Here is a 23,038-nt window from a genome sequence, read left to right on the forward strand (position 1 = left end):
TATTTTGTAAAGGCAGAGTAATCCCTATTCAATACGGTATGTAATTAGATCATCTCCCTGGAGATGTAACCCAATTAAGGGTGGTTGTTAAGCTGGATTAGGGGAGATGTGTCTCCACCCACTTGGGTGGGTCTTGACTGGTTTCTGAAGTCCTAAAAAAGAGGAAACATTTTGGAGAATGAGAGAGATTTGAAGAGAGTAGAATGACATAGCCATGAGAAGCAGAGAGTCCATCAGCCAGCAACCTTTGGAAATGAAGAAGGAAAATGCCTCCTGGGGAGTTTTGTGAAGGGAAGCCAGGAGAGAAAGCTAGCAGGTGATGCTGTGTTTGCCAAATGCCTTTCCAAATGAGAGAGAAACCCTGACCCTGTTCGCCATGTGCCTTCTCATTTGAGAGAGAAACCCTGAACTTCATCGGCCTTCTTGAACCAAGGTATCTTTCACTTGATGCCTTTGATTGGACACTTCTATAGACTTGCTTTAATTGGGACATTATCTCGGCCTTAGAACTGTAAACTAACAACTTATTAAATTCCCCTTTTTAAAAGCCATTCCATTCCTGGTATATTGCATTCTGGCAGCTAGCAAACTAGAACAAGTGCTGAGGTTGAGAAACCCTGCCGTAAAGAAGCCATGTTTTTCTCTTTGCTTTGGCCTACACCCAGATTTGCAGTCTACATCTAACCATTGTGCAGAAATGGATACAGTGCGCTAATATTTAGCTTCTTTTAATTGCCTCGGGCTTAGCTTCATTTTTTTCCTGATTTCATTATCGTTCTATTATGTTGCATGCATTTAAGCTGGCTTAACTCTTAAAGTGGGACATAAATATATGCCTATATTTCTGAACAGAAGGGCTGACGTTGGTCATAAAAATCTGGGTCTAGAAACAAAGTTGATGTTTAATAATGCCTCTTGGTTGGTTGCGTATATACATAAGTTAGACTTCCTTTAATTTCCTCTTCTGCTTCTTTAAATGAACTGTTTCCCCTGGATCCCTAAGTTTCCATGAGCACATCTTGTTCTCATAGTGTTCCCCTTTATTATTAAGAGAAACAAGACCAAAAAGACCCTCCTTGTTTCAGCAATCCCCTGTCATCTTCTTCTGTGTGAAAGTGCTCAATTTGGAGTGATGTAAATGGGATGGGCCATGGCCTCTAGTACGGCCCACCAACCCAGACAGTATTACCCATCTCTTTTAATGCTTTATTTTTGTCGGCTGCACATGCGTCATAAGACATCAGGGTCCCTTCTGTCTTATTATGCAGCTCCTTGCTCGTGTTTCTCCAGCTGCACCCACTTCTTCTGCCCCTAAGCTCATTACAGTCGGGGGACCTTTGTTCTGCCTGTTTCTTCTACCTCTCCCTCTCTTCCCTTTGATTTTCCAAACTGGCAAGGAATCAAAGAGAAAGGGACTTGTGGACAGCATTTGAAATGGCTTTTGCATTGAAGTGGGGGCATAAGCATTCTCCTGTCGCCTGTTTGCTGCCTTCCCATCAGAGCACACCTTGGTGCCTCTCCTTTTTCTGTTCCACTGGGGAGTGTCCCTATGTCTAGTAAAAAACCTTCAAGGTTGCTATTTCATTTCTCTTTTTTTATTTTTTTGCATTTCATTTTAAATTCTTAGCAAAAACAACTGCTCCCACCATGTTCCGCTCACTTTCATTTTCATCCTTATTCCTTCACTTTTTCAGTCTGAAGGATCTTAGCTCCTAAGTTCAGATACCTTATTTTATTCTAAATTTTTTTAAAATTTCTTTTTTGTACAAGTTTTATACTACCTAGGCTCTTTCCTACCCACTCTCTCTTTTCTTCCCCAAATAAAAATGGTGTCATGCAATATGTACTATGTTTTCCACCTTTTTTTCTAATTAGATATACTATGAATATCTTTCTATGTCAATAAGTGTAGATGCACAATATTTTAATGGCTACATAGTATTTTGTGTGTGTGTTGAGATATCAAGTTCTAGATCAATATTCTAAATGCTGATTTCCTAAAGGCCAATTTGCTGAATTTATCAAATATTCCTTTGTATCTGAAGACCTGTTTCTTTCAACTGTTTGAATAGTATTTTTTATTTCTAAAAACTTTATACATTTTTAAGGTTCTTTTGCCAGTTCTTCAAATGGCCTCTCAAGCTTGCCATTTCTGGCCATTAAAAATTGTAATTTCAACTTAATTTACATAGTCATTTACATTTAGAATCATCAGAAAGAAATTGGAAGGGCCGAAACATTCTTCATACATATGATGAGCTAAAACTTTAGTTTGTTAGAGGGAGAGACTGGGATGTGTTGATTTGCTAATTGTTGGCAAAACGATTAAGTCAAGATGTCTAAGAGGGAATACTAGAGAGAAGTGGAAGACTAGAACCTCAAATGCAATATCAGACATACTTGGGATTGAAGAAATTTTTTTACAGTTAGTTTAAAAATCCTAAAAACATAAAGATGACTAAAATAAGATGTGACCACATCTCATACTATATTTTAGCTGCTAATTACTATTAACTAAGGCTGCTATTGTGCTAAGAAGGCTTGATAACCATCAACTTTGAAAATAAACATTCCTTAAAATGCTTCATAAAAATCTTCAGAAGATTTTAAAACAATTACATTTGATAAGAATTGTTATGCTTCTAAGCTATTAGATCCACTCCAACTAATACAAACCGTTGTCAACTTAAGCCGTCAACACAATCCCACCCAATATGAAAGTATACAAACGTCACCAAAAGTTAAAAGAGACAGAATCTATTAAAAGTTTTCAGGTAAGTTGGTCATCTTGTAAATTGAAAAACCTCAGAGAACTGGTGTTTGGTAAAATGAATTTTGAGAGCTGACCTGCATTTATTTAACCAGTGACCTACTTTCGGCAAACAAAGGTATTTGTGATTTTATGCTGTTAAAAACTGCCCCACATTAGAAACCTTTTTACATGGAGCTTCGGGTAACTGCCTAGCTATTTTCTTATAAATAACTTATTCCTAGAAGAGGTAGTGTTGGGTCCCAAAGTACATACATACATTCTAAAAGATTTGAATATATGTATATAGTCAAGTTAGTTACCTTATGGGGAAGGGGTACCCTCTCCCCATCAAGCCCAAATATTTCCTATTACGGTCAGTATCACGTTAACTTTACATTTTTATGCTGCACATTCATGTGCAGCTAACTACAAATCTCTGGGTCTTTTTGTGGCTTCACTTACACCTTACAGCGCAAAATAAAAAATTAGTTTCAAACCAGATGAAGGTATCAGCAAATATAATAAGATTTTAATCACAAGGGTGTAAGGAAAAGTTAATAAAGAGGACACCAGCAGTACTGCCCTGGGGGATTTTTTTTTTGGCATTAAATTTTTTATGAAGACATTATTCCCATGAATTATATTCAAAAAGCTGTACAACCATGCCACTAATTGCAGAACCATGCATCTTGTATGTAGCAAGCTTGCAGAATTTGCACCTTATAACCCGGCTGTGCAACAAAAGAAACTAAGGCTCTTTTGTAAGTGACTGTCTTCTTTAAAATTCCAAATAGCAGCAGGTGGAGGAAATATGCTTTAGTTTGCCAACAGGTTCTAATCTTTCCACTTTAAAATAATAGTATGTTTTCCATCATGTCTTAGTTTCTTTAGTATGAGTTTAGTCCTTCATATTTCTTCTTCTCCCTGTTCATTTCCAAGATGATATCTAGGTATATAAAGGGTTTGTGTAATCTTGCTATTTGGGGAGAAAAAGGCCAGATTTTGCCCATGTCCTTTGTCTCCTTGTGGTCTTGTTAGTCTGGTCTGGTCCATTGGCTTCCCTGCTGGGTTTGAGGAACGCTATGTTATCCCCCAAGCGAGAGCAGGCAGACCATATCAGAGCACTGAGAAATTTCTGGATTTCCTGAAAATTGCCAATATGCCAAATGAGGAGAGCCTTGAGACAGCCTCAGACTCTTTTGTCTTGACACCCTTTTTTCTCAGTGCTTCTACCCTTGTGAGATGTGACGCTCAGAAGGAGGTGGGATCCACCTTTCAGACTTAAAGCCTCCTCTGGGCTGTGTCTGGTGATCTAGACCCTATAACTATCTATTCTTAAAGCCATTTCCCAATTGGCCCTTAGTAATAAGTGGATGTGAGAAGTGGATGGGCAGGGCAGGTACGTGGGGTGCTCGTGTCTGACCAGCTGTTCCTATTTCAGTCTATTCTTTCTGGTGGTAGAAAAGCTGGTAACTGTGGAATGGCAGAAAAGAGGGGGCCTCAGAAACAAACTCTGCAACTAATTCCATCAAGTCCTAACTTCTTTACTCTTATTGATTTCCCTAAATCCCTTTATTTATTTATTTTTTGCATGGGCAGGCACCAGGAATCGAACCCAGGTCTCCAGCATGGCAGGCAGGAATTCTGCCACTGAGCCACTGTTGCCCTGCCCTAAATCCCTTCTTAAAAGGTGGTAACCAGACTAAGCAAGTAGGGCTTTTCTCCCTATGTACTACGTTAATCATTTTTTCATTCTTTCATATTTTCCCCAGGAAGCTCAAGGTGATTCAGTTGCCAAGCTAGGGACCCAGGTCACCCTGACCCCAGAGCCCTGCTTTTTTTCTGTTTGTCCAGAGGTAACACTAATAAAAAGAGTATTTTGGAGTGGTTGAGCCCATACATTTTGGTATTTGGTAATCCTTAGCTCCTACTTATCCCCCAGGTCTCATCTCAAGAGCAAATCCTGGAGGACTCAGGTGATAGAGTTGCTTCCACGGCAAGGCCCTGATCCTGTGCCTTTGATAGTTTGGGAAAAAACCTTGCAACTCTTCCATGGACTTTGCCTCCCTAATCTAAGTCTTGTTCTTGAAAGTAAAGTAAGAAAAAAGACAATCAAAGGGTGTTGAGAAGATTTCTCCTTTGGTGGACAAAGTGAATCTCTTGAGCTCCATAAGTGACACTGAAGCATGAGTGTGGGAATGGCAGGACATTATTTTGGGGATGAATTCCTATGAATGGCTCTTGTACCAAAAAGTGGACCCAAATCACTTTTGTTTGGGATCAGTATTTATTTCTTTGGGGCTGGCTTTCTCTTTCTCTTGGCTTCCTAAGCTCTGTAATTCAGAAAACTCTTTTGGAGGTAAACATCATTCCACAGGCAGAGAGCAAGGACTTGAGTGAACAGAAAACTGCAGCTGTGAAGCGTTGGTTAAAAAAAAGTCCCAGTTTTACTGAGGAGTTTTGATTGCCTGAGATAGGTTCATCTCTGGGCTTTACCTTCCTCACCTGTGCAGTGCTGGACACAAAGTAGGCACTTATGTCATCATGCCGTCCTTACCCCCCCCAATCCCACTCCCGCACCCATCCCTCTGCCCCTGTAAACATTCAGGGTTAATCTTTGCTTAGATGAGTTACTACTTGATATGTTTACGGTCAGGCAAGTGAAACTCAGTATGATTTCAGAGTTCCGACCAAGCCTATGGATGAGTAACTCATTCACCACTAGGAAAACTCAATTCAATTAAAACATTCAGTTTGGGAAAGTTGTGAAATTAAAAAAAAAAAAAAAAGTTTTAGTTTCTAGTTTCTTCTCGGTGGCTAATGGAATAAAGGCAAAAAAAAAAAAAAATGTGTACTCATAATAAAAACAGAATATAATACCCCTGCAGGTAGTTTCTTTTATACCAGTTTCTAAAGATTGCTGTGTCCTCAGTGGTTGAATTCTAGTAACTCTGCTTTTATATTTTAAGATCTAGGATTGTGTGGAATGGTTGTTAAAATTGGATTCAAATTTTATTGGGGAAAATGGCACCTGATTTCCTAACTTTTCTATTTCTTTATGCTTGCCAATATGAGTAATGAGTGTTTTAAAAACTCTTTATGTAGCAGACAAGGAGAGGAATTTACATAGATTTCAAAATGAAAAAAAATAGATAAGATGGAATATCTCTTAAACTTATGAAACTTTTGATTTTACCCAGAACTTATGTTATAGCCAAATTGAGGAACCTCATTCAGTGCACAATTTCTACCACCACCACCTGTTTCCCTCCCTTAAATAGGGAGGTAGGGAAGGAGGGAGAAAATGTCTATTTAGGTGGAGGTTTGGGTTCTTTTGTGAGCCAATGATTGCCTGCAGTTTATATCTCTATAGACCAACTAGTCAGGCTTGTGGAATGAACTTCCAGATTTGTATGTCAACCCCTCCCCCCGTTGTGTATTATCATTATTATTATTATTATTATCATTTTCAATTCTAACCAAAGAAATGTTACCTTCATTTACTGTTTTTAAAAGTTGAATTGAAGACATTGCCCATATCATCTTCAGTGCTTTACATGAAGGCTATCATAAGAAAATTTAAGAGTTTATGTTGGGAGGCACCCTTTCCAGAGAGGCCCCTGTTATACTTCCTCTTTCCCAGGGTGAATGCCCTGTGACTCACTGCTACCCTTGCCCTCTCTGCCAGGAAACCCAGGCAAGTGTGAAGTTCAGTTACAGCAAATCTGTACTTACAGAGTTACCATATTTGCCTTCTCCTTTTTTTTTTTCTTTGGGTCAGGTTTTCTGTTTTCATTTCATTGAACTCCTTAGTTTTCCTTTGTGGGTAAGGCATTTCAAATTCTGGGGAGAAAGAAGCAGGCTATAAAAATCATCTCATCATCACAAGCTAAAACATGAGTTTTAGAATAGCCAACATATGGCAAAGTTGTCAGAGCTCTGACTTTAGCCTTAGGTTATCTCACACGGGTATCTCAGCTTCCAGCCCCCCACTCACTGGCTCTGTGACTTTGGGCAAATCCTTTAACCTCTCAGCCTCAGTTTACTCCTCTGTAAAGGCAAAATGTAAATTTTGTCATGGTCCTATATTTCTTCAAGAATTAAGCAAGATGCCCCACACTTAAAAATATTTAATAAAAAATGCTAAAGAGTTAATCATGGTAAGATATGGTTCAGAATGCCAGGTGGTGAGCTGGAGATCAAACATAAGAGAAGCATAAATAAAGGAGTATCTCTAGATATGGTGCTGGTGGTTGCCACCCCCCCACCCTCCACCCCCAACACACACACACACACACACACACACACACGCTTTTTATCCCCATCCCTGCCTCTTCATTCCTACAGCCCCTGGGCCACAGTGGTCACCATCATTGTTTCATTGGGTCTCCTTCAAAAGTCTATGCACCTGATTCCCCCCACCCCCAGCCCAGCTATTTACCCTCCACCCTTCCTACTGAGTTCCAGCAGGGAAATGGAAATATCTTCATGTCACTTCCCGGGTACGACCTCCCAGCACTTACCCGTGCCCTCTGGGTGAACCCACATTACTTGGGGAACTGCATTGCACAATCTGGCCTCAAGGCAATTTTTCTAACCTCCTCACAGACACTCACTTGCACTCATAACACATACACACACATTCATATTTACAGGTACACTGCAGGGGCTGCTAACATTTTTATAATGAGTCCCCTGAAAAATACTCTTTGTATAAAGTTATTCATAATATCCTCTTCTTTTCTTTTTCCCCCGTTTTTTTTATTATTTTGAAAATATCAAATCTACAGAAAAGATGGAAGAATAAACACCTATATACTCTTCACCTACATTCATTAATTTTTAATCTTTTGTCACATTTGTTTTCTCTTTGCTCTTCCCTCCCTCCTAATCTCTCTCTAGCTCTATCTCTCTGTCTCTCTAACTCCTTCCCACTCAACCCCAGCTCCACGGGCTCTTTGAAGCATCTTACAGAATACCTCCCACTATGGAATTACTGGGTCATTTATCTCATTCCTGTATTTCCTGTAAACTGGAAGTTAGTCCTAAAGGTCTCTCTCTCTTTCTCTCTTTTAATATGTAATAAGTTTGTTGTGACAGTACCCAGGAAGTCATTAGTAGGGGCCTGATTACATGATGACATGATAGGAAATTACCTACATGGAAATGAAGTAACAAAAATAGTGATAGAATTTAGGAACCACCCCGGGACAGTTTTTCAGGGTTTGTTTGCTTCTTGTTTTTCTTTCAAAAGATCATGATACCTTCATACATAGGTAGAAACATTCTTTTTTACTGTCTATTAGATTATTTTTGTTTTACTGTTGTAAAAGTTCCCATTTTAACCACGTTCAGGTGTTCTCTTTGGTGGCATTAGTAGCATCCACAATTTATTTCCAAAATGCTTTATCCCCTTCCCTTAATAGAAACTCTGTCCACTTGTAGCTGTATTTTAAAACAACAATAACTGAGGTGGGATTCACCCTCTTTTCCTTTTCCTTACTCACCTTTAACAAGAGGGACCCTAATAAGCCTACATGAAGCCCTATAAGTGAGGCAACCATAACTGCTTGATTCATCAACCCCTCCACCTCTACCCATCCACCCACTCCTCCATCCATCCACCCACCTACCTGTGTACCCACCCACCCATGTACCCACCCACCCCTCCATCCATCCACCCACCTCTCCATCCATCCACCACCTATCCACCCACCTATTAGCCCATCCACCCATTCATCCACCCATCCATCCACGCATCCATCCATCCATTCATCCATTCATCCATCCATCCATCCACCCACCCATCCATCCATCTATCCATTCACTGTTCCTGAGCACCTACTATGTGCCAGCACTGTTTTAGGTGCTGGTAATACTACAGTGACCAAAACAAGCTAGGAGCCTGCCCTAATTTAACTTCTACTTTAGTTGTAAGTAGTACGAAGAAAAACAAGAGTGTAAATAGTGATGGAAGGCGAACAGAGCAGGTGTTATTTTTGATAGTGAAGCCCTGTCTGGGGAGATAACGTGTAGAAATGGGGAAAGAGCACACACGTGCAAATGAGTTGCAGAGAGCTGGAGAGAGGGAGAGCAGTGAGGGTGAACAGTGTGGACCCACAAAAGCATGGCCAGAGGCCTTGGCCCAGGCATGTAGCATCAGTCTCCACACGGTGGGTGGGTGATTTCTTGAGTCTCATGGCAAGGATGGGCACAATGGATGGTCCAGAGAGGGGCACAAGGTGATAGTGATGATGGGACAAGGACTAGCCTATCCTGTGTCCTCAGGGGTCCACAAAGGAAGGACTTAGCTATTACTATGTTTCCTCATTTATAAAACCTCATTTTAATGGCCTAGCAGTTAAAAAGAACTTTTGGTGGTGGCAGGTCTAGTGAAGAAAGAACATCCATGCTTGATTTTCAGTTCTAAACCCTTCTCCACTTCAGAAACTTTAGCAGTGTGAAAAAAAAAAAAGTGCTGTTTTGAACCTAAGAAGTAATTGCTTCCCCTTTATTATGGGAACTTCAGCTCAATAGTTTCAGAAATAGGTGTGGCTGTTACTTTAAGGCTTCATTCCTCAATTAATAAAATGATAAACAAATTGAGGTTTCCAGACCAACTGGAACCCAAAAGGACAAAATAGGAGAGATGGGTGTCTGGGAACAAGGCAGTGTGGTTGGTAGAGCTTGTCAAGGAGATCTGGAGAGTTCTTATTAAAAATCCCTCATGTTTCCCACCACCACACCCCTCCCAAAACTCTTAAGTAGTCTCTTCTAGACTTCTAGACAGTGGTCCCTAGATTTGGCTATGCTTCAGAATTACACAGATCACACAAGCACTTGCCCCACTGGAACCTGAGAGATTTATCTGGGATGTGTCCAGGGAACCTATATTCTGTGCAGTTTAGGTGGTTCTGATGTTCTCCCAGGTTTAAGAACCACTGTCCTACAGGACCTTAAATGCATCCTTGTAATGACTGTCCTAACAGATATTGTTTTCTCTTTTTTTTAAATTGTTTTCTTTTTAACGTATACACTTGACCATGAGTCTATAAAGGCAAGATTCATATCTGTTTCCAAGTTTTTTTTTTTAATTTTTAAAATTTTTGCATGGGCAGGCAGGCACTGGGAAATCAACTCTAGTTTTTGGTTTTAATCGTGTTTTTTTATTCCTGAGTGCTTAACATACCTTTGCATATTGTAGGTGTTCATTGAATAAATTAATGAGTTTAGCAATATTAGGAGCACAGTTACATCATTCTGAAGTAGTCAATAACAAGCCCCCTTCTCTCACGGGACATTCTTCCTCCATAGTCGCTTGACAGTCAGGGGTGGCCAGTGCCAACTTTGGTGCCTGTAGCTCCAAAAATCTCTCCTATTTCCAGGCTCACAAATCTTACTTGGATGTCCACTGCAGTTGACCACCTGGATGTTCCCATGAGCATATTTTCTCCCAAACCTAGGCCTCCTTTATTTCTAGTTTTGATTAAGTGGACATCATCTTCCTAGACCCCAAGCTTCATTCATTGGGAATCAAGCACTCTCCATTTCAGCTCTTAGCTATGCCTGCCTTCGAAGCCTCAAACCCCTCATTCACCTTGCATGCTGCCATCACAGTGCTCTCTCTGAAATGCATATAGTATTGTGTTACTGGGCGGTGCGATGGTGGCTCAGTGGCAGAATTCTCACCTGCCATGCCAGAGACTGGGGTTCGAGTTCTGGTGCCTGCCCATGCAAAAAACAAAGCATCATGTTACTGATTATGTCCCAGGTCCCATGTCCCAGATTGAACTAGTTTCCTGAAGGGGCCAGGCTGTCTTTTGGTCACAGCCTCTGCATGTGATTTCTTCTTCCTGGAATACCTTTGCTGCTTTTGCCACCTGGCTGCCATCCCTCCCCTTTCAACTCTTTCAGGAAGCACCACCTGACCACTTCCTTTTCCTCCTGACTGGGCTAAATGTCCTTCCTAAGGTTCTATGCATCTTCTGTCCTGGACTCGACATACTGTATTTTAATTTTAATCCACACATCTTCTCCACAAGAATATGAGCATCTTTAGAAATGACAGCTCGCTGACATAAAATTGATGCTAAATTAGTATTTGTTGAATGAATGGGTGAATGAAGAAGCGAATGAATCTGCAAACCAGTTTGTGAATAGTATCCATATATGGGTTTGTTAATCCATGTTTGATAAAGAGAAGAAGGAGTATATATTTATTCTTGTGTTGTGGAGAGACTTGGGTGGTTGGAAACCAGTTCGAGAATGGTAAGAAAATATCATTGCTTTTCTATTCCAACAGGAAATATGGGATGTATAAAATCAAAAAGGAAAGACAATCTGAATGACGATGGAATAGATTTGAAGACCCAACCAGTACGTAATACTGACCGAACTATTTATGTGAGAGATCCAACGTCCAATAAACAGCAAAGGCCAGTAAGTCTCAGGGGAGAATTCAACAGCAGGCTCAAAGCATGGCTCATATAATTGACAAACCAGTCTATATATGGCATGTGCATGTAAAAATTTGCATTGATTCCTTGGGCCTCAAATAATTTTTTGATATGCTTTGCGATTGTATCCTTTGAAGAGCTTGTTAATATTTTTAGGATAACCAGGCCACTTATTGGCTATTATGCAATAAAGGTGCCTCTGGTTACCTTCTTATGCATGAAGGAAATCATTTTTCATAGTATTGATCTTAAGGTCCAACTCCCCCCTTCCCTTTTTTTTTTTCTACACTATCCCATTATTGAAGCACATTTGTAGAAAACAAAATTCCTTTGGAAGGACATGGGCCAGGAATTGAACCCGGATCTCCCACATGGCAGGCGAGAATTCTACCACTGAACTACCCTTGCGCCCCCCAACTCTTTTTATTAAACTTTGTCTGACTTAAGATGGGTAGTAAGTTTAGCATAGTTGTCAGAAAGTAAAAGGAAAGGGTGGATTTAAGTGAAAAACTAAAATATGTGCCAATATGTCCTTTGATGTATCATACCATCCCATCTTGTCATTATCTCAATTAATTCAAAATAGCACAGACAACAAAGTTATCATTTATTATAGTGAACTTAAAGATTAAGAAAAAACATAGCTAATTATGTCCTTTGACCATGTACAGATAGATGTCTGCATCCAAAACTTTATTTGAATGATGTGTTTTTTGATGCATTTGGAAAATGCTGGGCAAAGAAACAAACTAATATATTTCAAGGAAAAGAGTAAAAGATGTTTGGATAATTACAAACTTAAATATATTTTACCTTGGATCTTATTTCTTTTCCATACTTTCTCTCAACTTTATATATCATCCCGTTATTATGGAATTCTTCATCATTTAAGCTGGAAAAAGTTTATTCCAGGTTAGCCCAAATGCCTTTATTAAAAGTTTTCATATTTCCTCTAGTCTGACATATTTTTAAATGCCTTGGAATTTTATAGTTTATTATTTTTGTGAAGCCTTTCTGCTACCCTCCACCTACCCACCCCCTCCTTTTTCCATTATTCTGCAGGTAAAATATATCCAACATATATAAAAGTCACATGTCATATTGAGGACTATAAATCAGAGTTGGCCTTATTAAAAGAAGCGGGGAATACAAGTGAATACATTATAATACTAAATTGTTATACATGACATTCTTAATAGAAAAATTAACATTGTAATTTTATATAAAGAAGCTCAACATATAAGATTATTAATAGTCAAAATAATTTAGCAGTAATAAAAATATAAATGTAATATTCAACAACACAGTATGTATAAATGTAGAATTTATATTATGTAAAAAAGATTAACAGAAAGTAAAGTATTATAAGAGGAACTGGAATCATCACAAATAATTTTCTTATTATAGACTTCAAAAAAGGACCAGTTTTTTATTTCTGGTACCCTGTACTATAGATTTTAAAGGCTTCAAAACCCCAGTGTTTTGTTTTTTTTAATGATGAATGAACCCAACATTTACTCAGAAAAGCAAAAGAGAATAGTACAAATTTACACTTCATTTTTTTTCGTGTTTATGACATCATAGGCTGTATAGTATTAAGAGCAAATTAGATTTAGAAAGCAGAAATAGAAAAAAGGTTTGAAATTTCCCCATGCCCTCATGTAGTAAGTGTTCTTTGTGCTCATGAGTGCCACCCTTCATATCCTGGTCTCTTTCCTTGGCCACAGCTAACACACTCAGCTCTGACCACACGTGCAGAAAAGGCATGCCCTGATTTTGCAAGGAGAATCTGATGAGGATGAATTAATGCAAATTCAACCACACTTTTAGGAAAAGAGTTAAATAAAAAAATAGAATGATGGTAGATATGTAGTATATATGCTTATGAAAAGCATATTTAAACATTTTCTTTTTTCTAATAATCTTTTATTTTATATGAAAATGTAGTAATGCAATAGTTAACAGGAAAGTTGAATACAGTGAGTATGTAGGCTTTTGGAAGTAATTTTCAATTTGTTACCAATAAAAAAAAACTTATATAATTTACCTAGTTCAAGCAAACACAACAAAAGTCTGATTAAGTTTATATAAATTATGAAAAACATAAGGACAAAATATCCTATCTCAAATTAATGAAGTTTTGATGGCAGCTTTTAACACCACAAAATAAAGACAAACTTCTTATTGTAAAAACATTTTAAAATTAAGGACCTCTTGATATTTGCAAATTAGCTTGCTGCTTTCAAAATAATCTAATTTGTTGCTCATTTACTAATTGCTCTAAATCATAGAAAACCAATCATACAACTTAATTATGCAAGCCTCAAGATTTACAAAATCATGTAAAACTTCCTGAAATAAGTATTGAAAGATAGCATGGACCTGAAGAATTACTGGTACCAAGTAGAGTACTTGTTTCTCCCCTCACTGAAATGGAGATTTGTATGGGATGACTTTCATCAGAAATTAAAATTTTGGCACAAACTCTTTGGTTCCATTCCATTAGAGCACTTGAATCAAAGAAAGAAAAGTTACATGGTTTGCAGGTGTATGCTTCTAATAGTACCTGTCTGAGTGAGGAGAGGTATATGAGGCTTTATGCAGCCTAGCCATTATCACTGCAAGAAAAAGGAATTAGATTTAAAAGGTAGTGATGATGGTCTTTGGTGCCCCCAAACTCTTCCTGATAATTCACCTCCCAACTAAATAACAAAGGATGCCATTCTGTCTCCCTGGTGGAATCAGGGTCAGTTCAGGAAAGCTGGATCAGATAGGAACTGTGCTCAGGCACTAGTAACAGAAACCTGATTATGATTTTGTCAAGCCACCTGGAAGATGTGGAAGCTGGCAGTCCTGTGGGGCACGGCAATGTCCCAAAGCCATTAGGGACCAGGCGGCTTCCATCTTTTTCACTCTGCCGTCCCTGACGTTTGATATCCATAGCTGCTAGGCAGAATGAAGAGAGCAAGGCAAGAAAGAGCCCCTCCCCAAATCCCCACGCAGTCATTTTTGCTTATAACACCCATCCTCCCCCCACATCTGAATAGAAGGCTAGAAAATTTGGAAACACAGTCATTTAGCTGAGCAAATTACCACCACAAATAACATTAGAACTCTATGGCCAAAAAGGGGGAATGCATAATGATTAGTAAGAATCCAACAGCCCCTGCTCAAAGTCCCGTTCCTTCCCTGTCACCCCATGCAGATGATGCCATCAGAATAAAGAACCTGCTTCCCTGAGCTGTGTGTCTTGACATTGCTCTACAGAATCTTTTCTTGGTACTACTTTTCTTTCCAGCTCAATAAATTAGCAAACCCAAACCATACTTGATGTTAGGAGAAATGATCTAACATATAACGGATGCGAGTAAGAGAAACTAAACATATATATTTTTTTCCTCTAACAACTATTCTCTCCTAGGTACCAGAATCTCAGCTTTTGCCAGGACAGAGGTTTCAAACTAAAGGTAAGATTTCATAGCAACATAGCTCATTGTTTCTCCTTTATTCTTAGGGCCTCAATGAAGTTTTCATTTTTCAAAATATAGACTTGGGGTTAATTATTTAGAGATTGCAAATGTTCTGCACAGTGTGTGCTTTATTTTACTTTCTGTGGACAGTGAACTGCACTGGGTGGGGAACTCATGCCATTGTTCCAGCTGTTCTTCTCTTGAGGCTTCTTCACCTTCGTCCCCATGACGTTTGTGCTAATGTTTCTGCTGATGGTGTCTTAAAAGTCTGCACTTGCATTCCTCATTTCTAGATCCGGAGGAACAAGGGGACATCGTGGTAGCCCTATACCCCTATGATGGCATCCATCCCGATGACTTGTCTTTCAAGAAAGGAGAGAAAATGAAAGTTCTGGAGGAGTAAGTACAACTAAGCCACGTCTTTGCTACTGCTCACGGTTTCTCAGGCTAGGGAAGCCAGTCAGAATCTCCAAGCAACAACTGCATCCCTTCCGCTCCGGGTATGAGACTTCCGGGCATGAGACTTCCAGGTATCCGCTTCTGCTTCCCGGGTGGAAGGAAGAGGGTCAGAGAAATCTTCCTATTAAGTCTGGCTGTGAGTCCCTGAAAAGGTTTCTTTGTGAAGGCGGATACCAGGTTCTTTCTTTATCCAGATATACCACTTAAAGAAGTTTAGATCTTGCCTCACTGTACAGTGATTTGTTGATATGGAAAGCATTCATTCCTCCATCACACTTTGAACTTCTGTGTATCATCTACAGAGTGGAATTAGTTTTTTGAGGAACATTAAAAAGAATGCAGCATGAACCCTTCCCTTCATAAGCTTGCTGGCTGAAAAAATGCTTTAATGAAATTTTTCCCAAGGTGAAATTATGTTTTTATGTAAGGTCCTTAAATATAGGTTAGCATCATTAAATTAAATATTTCCATGAATCCTGACCTAAAAATTGTAGAAAATTTTACCTCAAAATAAGTGCCCCTTACTTTATACCATCAGCTATTAAGAGCTATTTGATAGATGATGGCTTTAGGATTCTCCATCAAAAGGAAAGTGGAGGGTGAAACAGTGCACTAAAGGACTGAGCGGGACCATTGTATGTATTTTTGTCTTCTGTTCCTCCCCACTCCCGTTGCACATCACCTCAGTGTCTAACAACTCCTCCCATCCCTTCCTGATAAAAATCCAAAGAAAAAAAGGGGGGAAAAAAAAGGAGCTTAGATTTGTGTGGCATTTGCATTTAAAATTTAATTTAATGCTAACCAATTAATAAATGATCAGTTAGTTATTCAAATCCATGAAATCCGTGATAATTTAACAGTGATTTAAATTGACTTAAAACTTTAAAATTAAAATGTAAGCTTATTATTAATCAAGTTAATTATTAATGAAAATCAATATTAGTTGAGCAAGTTAACTTAATTTGAAAGTTAAATTTTTTAATGAAAAACTTATCACCTATTAATTAATGAAAGAACTGGCAATTATTTCCTAATTATAAGTTCAATTAATTAAAATTAATATTAATATAATGACATTAATTTAAAATTTAATTTAAGAATTTTTTAAACTGGCATTTAAAATTTTTTAATTTACTCAAACTCGGTCTGGGTTTGTGGGGCCCAACTTGCTTTGGTCTGTAGGTAGCCAGTTATTGGAAAAGTCCATGCTTAGCAGTTGCAGCACTTCCATGACGACACAGGATCATTTCCTTGATCCTCTGCACGCTGAATCACAGACATGTGGCAGTCCTAGAACTGGGCTCAGAATAGTACTCAGAATCAGGAATTCTACATAGTTTCATTCTAGCCTGCTTTTTCTGCTAAGCTTGCCTAGATTATCACCCTCGTCTGCCAAATAGGGTTAGAGGAAGGAGATCCCCTTATAAAGTATAAGGTGTCAGGTGGTTGAGAGCAGGGTGGTTGACCTTTGAGCATGACCTTGAGCCCAAGCCCAGCGATGCCACTTGAAAGCTGTATGACCTTGATGAGTCACTTGAGCTCTCTGCCATAGTTTCTTTCTTCACCCAGGGAGAACTACAACATCATGGAGTTGATGTGCAGGTTTGATGTGTGTATGTGTACAAATATAAATAAAAACAATGTTGGATTTCCTGACACATAATAGTAGTTAAGTGTTGTAGTTGTGCTTTGTGTCTGGAACACAAAGGTCCCTTGTGTCTGGGATTTGCAAAGGAACATAGCTGATTTTCATCAGGTTCTTCCTTCACAGCTTACCTGCTCCTTGGGTGCTGGTCCAGCCTTCTCTCTGGCTCTCTGCCTGTCCTTATTGTTGATGTTATGTGGCTCACCTCTTTGGAAGTGTTTCATGTTTTCTGTTCATTTTTCATGGTATCTATACCTTTAGAAACAAGGTTTCTAAAGACAAGTAGTCACCAATTACTTGACTCTCATTTCCATTAGAATCCTAGGAGACAGTGTAGGCATCTTGCTTCTGGAAGGTAGGAATGCTGTCTGACAACTCTCATTTGTACAGCACTGAGCACACTAAACCAAACATAAGTTGTATGGCTGTTTTCCTTTGCTTAAGTCTCTAAACAGTTTTTATTTTGGCAAGAGGAGTGAATTTTCCCACTTACATTTCTGGAGCTCCAGAGATCTTTCCTATCCTCTCCCAAACTTCAAAACAAACAAAACTCTTTAAGACAATAGCTATCATAGTTCTTGTGTCATGGGATATAAACACTTTTTGATGTGTATTTCCATTTCAGGCATGGAGAATGGTGGAAAGCAAAATCCCTTTCCACAAAGAGAGAAGGCTTCATCCCCAGCAACTACGTTGCCAAAGTCAACACCTTAGAGACAGAAGAGTAAGTCCTTATGCATCCTTAAGTCCTCTTTGATGTTTATATTTGCTGCAATTGGACATTTTTATTCTTCATTTTTTCCTTCCCTAGAACGTAACACCTATGAAATGCTTATATGTCTTTTCAGATGGTTTTTCAAGGATATAACAAGGAAAGATGCTGAAAGGCAGCTTTTGGCTCCAGGAAACAATGCTGGAGCTTTTCTTATCAGAGAAAGTGAAACATTAAAAGGTAGGAAATGGTTTAAGGCCTCTTATAAAACACTCCTTAGGAAATCATTTTTACAAACTAATCTAGAATGACTTGGAAAAAAGAACATATTATGTTCTGGTAGTGAAAGTTTTATAGTTTGATAACAAATAAATTCAAATTATTTAGTTTCACTACTAAAAATAATGTAGAAAACAAATATAATTATGGCCTTATCTTAAAATGCGGTATGCTTGCTGAGCCTCGTCTAGTTTTATTTAGAGTAAATCCTCAAATTTTTTAAGAGGCAGAAAATCAAAAGAACTTCAGTTCAACTAAATAATAAAAATAATAAGCTGTCAAAAAGGAAAATGGGATGTAGGTAAGCTTTATGGCAATAAAATGCTAGCTTCATTTGTCAAGTAGAATTTTTATAGGATGGTAAAATTGTGCATTATATACACAATTTATATCTTGTACAATTTTTTATGGCAAAACCTCAGTGTTGTTGTATAACGCAAATTTTATTTGTAAAATGGAAATGTAACCTGTATCCACTTCTCCCCCATAGGAAGCTTCTCTCTGTCCGTCAGGGATTATGACCCTCTGCATGGTGATGTCATCAAGCACTACAAAATTAGGAGTCTAGACAATGGTGGCTATTACATCTCTCCGCGAATCACTTTTCCCTGCATCAGTGACATGATTAAGCATTACCAGAGTAAGTGAAAACAGCTGGCCGGGCAACACAAAATATGTGTAGGATGATAAGTATATGTCGTTAAATATAATTTTTGTGTTAAAAGTTTTTAAGCATCATATTTCTTTTTTTAGGGGGAAGGGTCATATTAAGGGTTTCCTTAAATATTAATTCAAAGTAAGATTTGATATTTGTGAATCATTACCACAGTCTTTCCCACCAGGTCCAGGCTGTTTGAGGGTTAGCATTCAAAAATTACCAAAATAAAAAATGAATATTATTTTTGTATCATGCGTGTTTTTACAATGCCTCTTTAAATATCTGGCATAGGAATGCAGATCTGTCTTTGCATGTTACGTGTGTGTTTGTATGTGTAAAAGTCATACATCATCTTGGTAAAATAAAACAGAACAGCTGCACCAAAATATTTAAATGTCAGTGTTCCTAGGCAATGTTCCTCTGTCCCCAATTCCACTTTCCTGCCCTGTTAAACTGTACCCATGGCCCATCTTTAAGTTCATTTCCCGTGTGATGGAAGTCAGTCAAAATGGGCAGCTGTTACCAATGCTTCTTTCTTTCTTTTTCCTTTTTTAAAATGAAAATTGCTATTTTTTTCTTTTTCATAATTGTCATTGTGGTAACATATATACACCATACCGATTTCAAGCATGCAATTCTGTAACATTAATTACATTTACAATGTTGTGCTACCGTCACCACCAGCCATTGCTAAAGCTTTTCCATCACCTCCTATTGCTTGTTTGTTTCTACAATCTGCTCTATGAGGATTTAAATTATAGGTTTGTTTAAGCCAAGGCCACAGATCTGGAGAGAACATGTCAGATTTTGTGGCAAGCTCCCTCCCTCCTCTGCCCTCACTCATTCATTCAGCATATGTATCGAGCACTGGCTAAGTTTGCACCCTCTTCTGTGGGGGCTGAGGTTCCGTGGTGAAGAAACCCAGCCCTTCCACTCCATGTCCTGTGTGGTTTCCAATGGTTTAGTAATTTGAAATTACATTTATAAGTGTGACAACCCTGTCATCCTTTTCTTATTTGTTTTCTTTGTTTTTATATTTTATCAGTATTTTTGTTGTTGTTGTTCATTAATAAAAGCAATCAGGGGAGTGCAAGGGTAGTTCAGTGGTAGAATTCTAGCCTGCCATGTAGGAGACCCGGGTTTGATTTCCAATCCATGCGCTTCCCCAAAAGATAAACAAACAAGTAAAACAAACAAAATTTCAACGACAAATGGTGCTGCAATAACAGAATACTCACATGTAAAAATAATGAAATGTGACCCCACCATACAGCATACAAATAAATAAATAAATAACAAAAAGCAAGCTTTTAGGTTGTCTTTCCCTTAAGATTTCAAAAAAGTCACAATTATACTAAGGTTATCCTATAAGCATTTTTGGTTTGTAGGCTGTAGCAGGTCGGAAATTATAGGACTAAGTGTCCTAATTTTTCTTTTTAGGAACTGGTGGAATACAAGATATGACTTTTAAACTCTTTTCCCTTTTACATTAGAGCAGTCAGATGGCTTGTGCAGAAGACTGGAGAAGGCATGTATTAGTCCTAAGCCACAGAAACCGTGGGATAAAGATGCTTGGGAGATCCCACGAGAATCAATTAAGTTGGTGAAGAGGCTTGGTGCTGGCCAGTTCGGAGAAGTCTGGATGGGTGAGTGTGTAGGGCTGAGCTCGCATGCATTCTGGACATTGCCACAGGAGGAAAAGGGGGCTTGAGACAATTTCTGTCCTTCTTAGCCATGCACTGAGAAGCATCACTTCTTTGGCTTTTCCTTATCCAACAGGGAAACTGGCCTGAAGAGAGGTTCGTTTTAAAGACTTTTTATTTTGAAATAATTTCAAACATACAGGACAGCTGCAAAAATAATTACAAAACCCATACAGAGAATTCCAACATACCACCACCCAGATATTCAGATCCACCAACTTTTAACCTTTTGTCTCATTTGCCTGCCCTTCCTTTCTTTCTTCTTTCCTTCCTTCCTCTTTCTCTTTCTTTCTCCTCCTTCCTTCCTTCCCTCCATCCATCCATTCATTTTATGCAGAAACGTTCAAATCTACTTTACTTGAGTAGACTCTTAATTTTCCTCATGACTTAGTAATCGTCTTTTAGGATTAGCATTTATAAGGAAGGGAGCAGCAGGTATTTATCCTGATTGTTCTGTTTACTCTCTCATGTTTCTCTCATCACCAGTTTCTCTGGACAGACTATTTAAATGCTGGAAATGTGTTTCTGTCTCAGAGAAATGCGCTCATGGGTTTTGGGCCATTCTTGCTAGTGGGCTTACTAGAAGCCTCATTTTTAAAAAAAATATTTTTATTGTAAAAGCTTAACATACAAACATTCTTGGCGTACTAACATTCCATACATGGTGTGCAATCAGTGGCTCACAATATCATCGCATAGTTATGTATCATCACCATGATCATGTTTTTGAACATTTGCATCACTTCAGCAAAAGAAAAAAAAGATAAAAGAAAAAACTCATATATACCAAACTCCTTAACCCTCCCTCTCATTGACCACTAGTATTTCAATCTACTCAATTTATTTTAACCTTTGTTCCCTTTATTGTTTATTTTTTATTCATATTTTTTACTCATCTGTTCATATCCTAGATAAAAGGAGCATCAGACACAAGGTTTTCACAATCACTTGATCACATTGTCAAAGCTATACACACAGTCACATTTGTAAAATCTATATCATTATACAGTCATCTTCAAGAATCAAGGCTACTGGCAACAAACGAGTAGAACATATGGAATAAAAATAAATAATAGGGAGAACAAATGTAAAATAAATTTAGTTTGAAATGCTAGTGATCAATGAAAGTGAGGGGTAAGGGGTATGATAGGTATAATCTTTTTTTTTCTTTTCTGTTTTCATTTAATTTCTTTTCCTATTATCTTTTTATTTCTTTTTCTGAATTGATGCAAATGTTCTAAGAAATCATGAATATGCAGCTAAGTGATGATATTGTGAATTACTGATTATATATGTTAATGGTTTATTTGGTTTGTTAAATTTTTTTAATTAATAAATTTTTTAAAAAGAGTGAAAGCAAAAAAAAAAAAAAAAGAATCAAGGCTACTGGAATATGGCTCTACAGTTTCGGGTACTTCCTTCTAGCCACTCCAGTACACCATAAATTAAGAAGGTCATCATCAATCCTTGAGACCTTGGCTTTTCTGTCACATGGCACATGCACATGCACATGGTGATGTCTTTGATAGCTTCTCCTTTCTCTTCTAGATGTCATTGGCTTCAAGCTTCTACTCCTCCTTGGTGACTTTCTCCCTGTGGCGTTCTCAGTAATAAGATTAAGGCCCATCCTGATTCAACTGGCTACTCCTTAACCAAAAATAACATCTTTGAAAAGTCTTATGTACAATGGGTTCACACTTACAAGAATGGGTTAAAATTAAGAGTGCACTTTTCAAGGGTACATAATTCAACCTACCAGTCACACAACTCTGTGCATATACAAAAACCATCAAATTGTACACATTAAATAGGTGAATTTTGTGGTAAATGAATTTTGTTTCAATGAAGCTATTGTTGGTGTGTGTCTCTTAAAGTACAGAGAGATCCTGTGTAACCATTTACCTAGATACCCCAGTGAACCATCCTGCAAAACTATAAAATAATGTCACTACCAGAATATTGACATTGATAGTTGTTTGGTTTTTAATTCTTCTTTTCTCCTTTCAGTCATTGTATTAAAGGAAGGGAGGGAGAGAGGAAGGAAGGAAGTAAAGGAGAGAAAAGAAAAGAAAAAAAATTAGAAAATGTTGACCTGTGATGTTTTGTTGATATGTTTCTGTAGTTTGGTTGTCAGGCAGGGAGCCTCTTCTTAGCTTTTGGAATAGCTTCAATATGTCGAGTACACGTAGCGATAGAATTCTGGAAGTAAAACCAAAAGAATAGCAATTGAAGATACGATGTTATGAATCAGAGGTCTGAGGATAGATACCCCCTTCTCCACTGAGTATTCGTGTTGCTTATTCTGATTGTCTGAGGGCTTGGATGATAGCAAGATATGCGCAATTTAGAGCTACCGGTATGTTGTTTTCATTTTTTAAGAGATAAATTGGAGCCTAATTTTTCTCATTAATAGGGAAAAGGAATAGCCAATTAAAGATTAGATCACTGTTAACTAAGTAAAACTTTTACGGTGCTTGAGGAATAACTTTTAAACTACTAGTGGCATTTTAAGGTCTGAATTTTTTTGTGTCTGAAAATATAGTAAACAAATATTAGGAAGTTCCTGTGCTTTAGGGGAAGGGGCAGGGTGGGGATAAAAGACAGAGGTATTTCTGCCTCAAGCTGTTTCCTCTTGTTTGTTTGATCCCTTTGACATCTGTCTTGGGTGACATGTTTTCCTCTGTGGATAGTTATATTCCCAGGAAAGAGAACAGTGAAGCCGAGTATGATGTTTCCTCTTTCTTTGTGGAAAAAAAGAAATTTATTTTGAATTGAATTTTGCTTGATCCATTCTCATTTGAGCCAACTGTATTGAAATGAGCCACCAGCCAACATCCAGAATCAACGATGTACATTAAAACAAACAAACACCCTCCATTTTGTGCTAATTTTAACTAATACTAT

At 38.1% G+C, this 23,038-nt stretch overlaps 1 protein-coding gene across 4 annotated transcripts in view; it reads left to right on the plus strand.

Annotated features, from left to right (window-relative positions):
* LYN (LYN proto-oncogene, Src family tyrosine kinase) overlaps positions 1 to 23,038 on the plus strand; it is a 156,458-nt gene that overhangs the window by 75,596 nt on the left and 57,824 nt on the right. For 2 of the 4 annotated variants that reach the window (XM_077166778.1, XM_077166777.1), the window contains 7 exons: positions 11,055 to 11,128; positions 14,630 to 14,675; positions 14,972 to 15,077; positions 17,408 to 17,506; positions 17,631 to 17,734; positions 18,264 to 18,413; positions 19,925 to 20,077. In XM_077166778.1, coding sequence (XP_077022893.1) covers positions 11,060 to 11,128; positions 14,630 to 14,675; positions 14,972 to 15,077; positions 17,408 to 17,506; positions 17,631 to 17,734; positions 18,264 to 18,413; positions 19,925 to 20,077 — 727 coding nt within the window. In that variant the 5' untranslated portion in view covers positions 11,055 to 11,059. Of the gene's footprint in view, positions 1 to 11,054; positions 11,192 to 14,629; positions 14,676 to 14,971; positions 15,078 to 17,407; positions 17,507 to 17,630; positions 17,735 to 18,263; positions 18,414 to 19,924; positions 20,078 to 23,038 lie in introns of those variants that run through there. The other 2 variants (XM_077166776.1, XM_077166779.1) reach the window with 2 other exon arrangements.

The sequence above is a fragment of the Tamandua tetradactyla genome, chromosome 6 (genome assembly GCF_023851605.1).
Source record: "Tamandua tetradactyla isolate mTamTet1 chromosome 6, mTamTet1.pri, whole genome shotgun sequence".
In the NCBI taxonomy this organism is placed as follows: domain Eukaryota; kingdom Metazoa; phylum Chordata; class Mammalia; order Pilosa; family Myrmecophagidae; genus Tamandua; species Tamandua tetradactyla.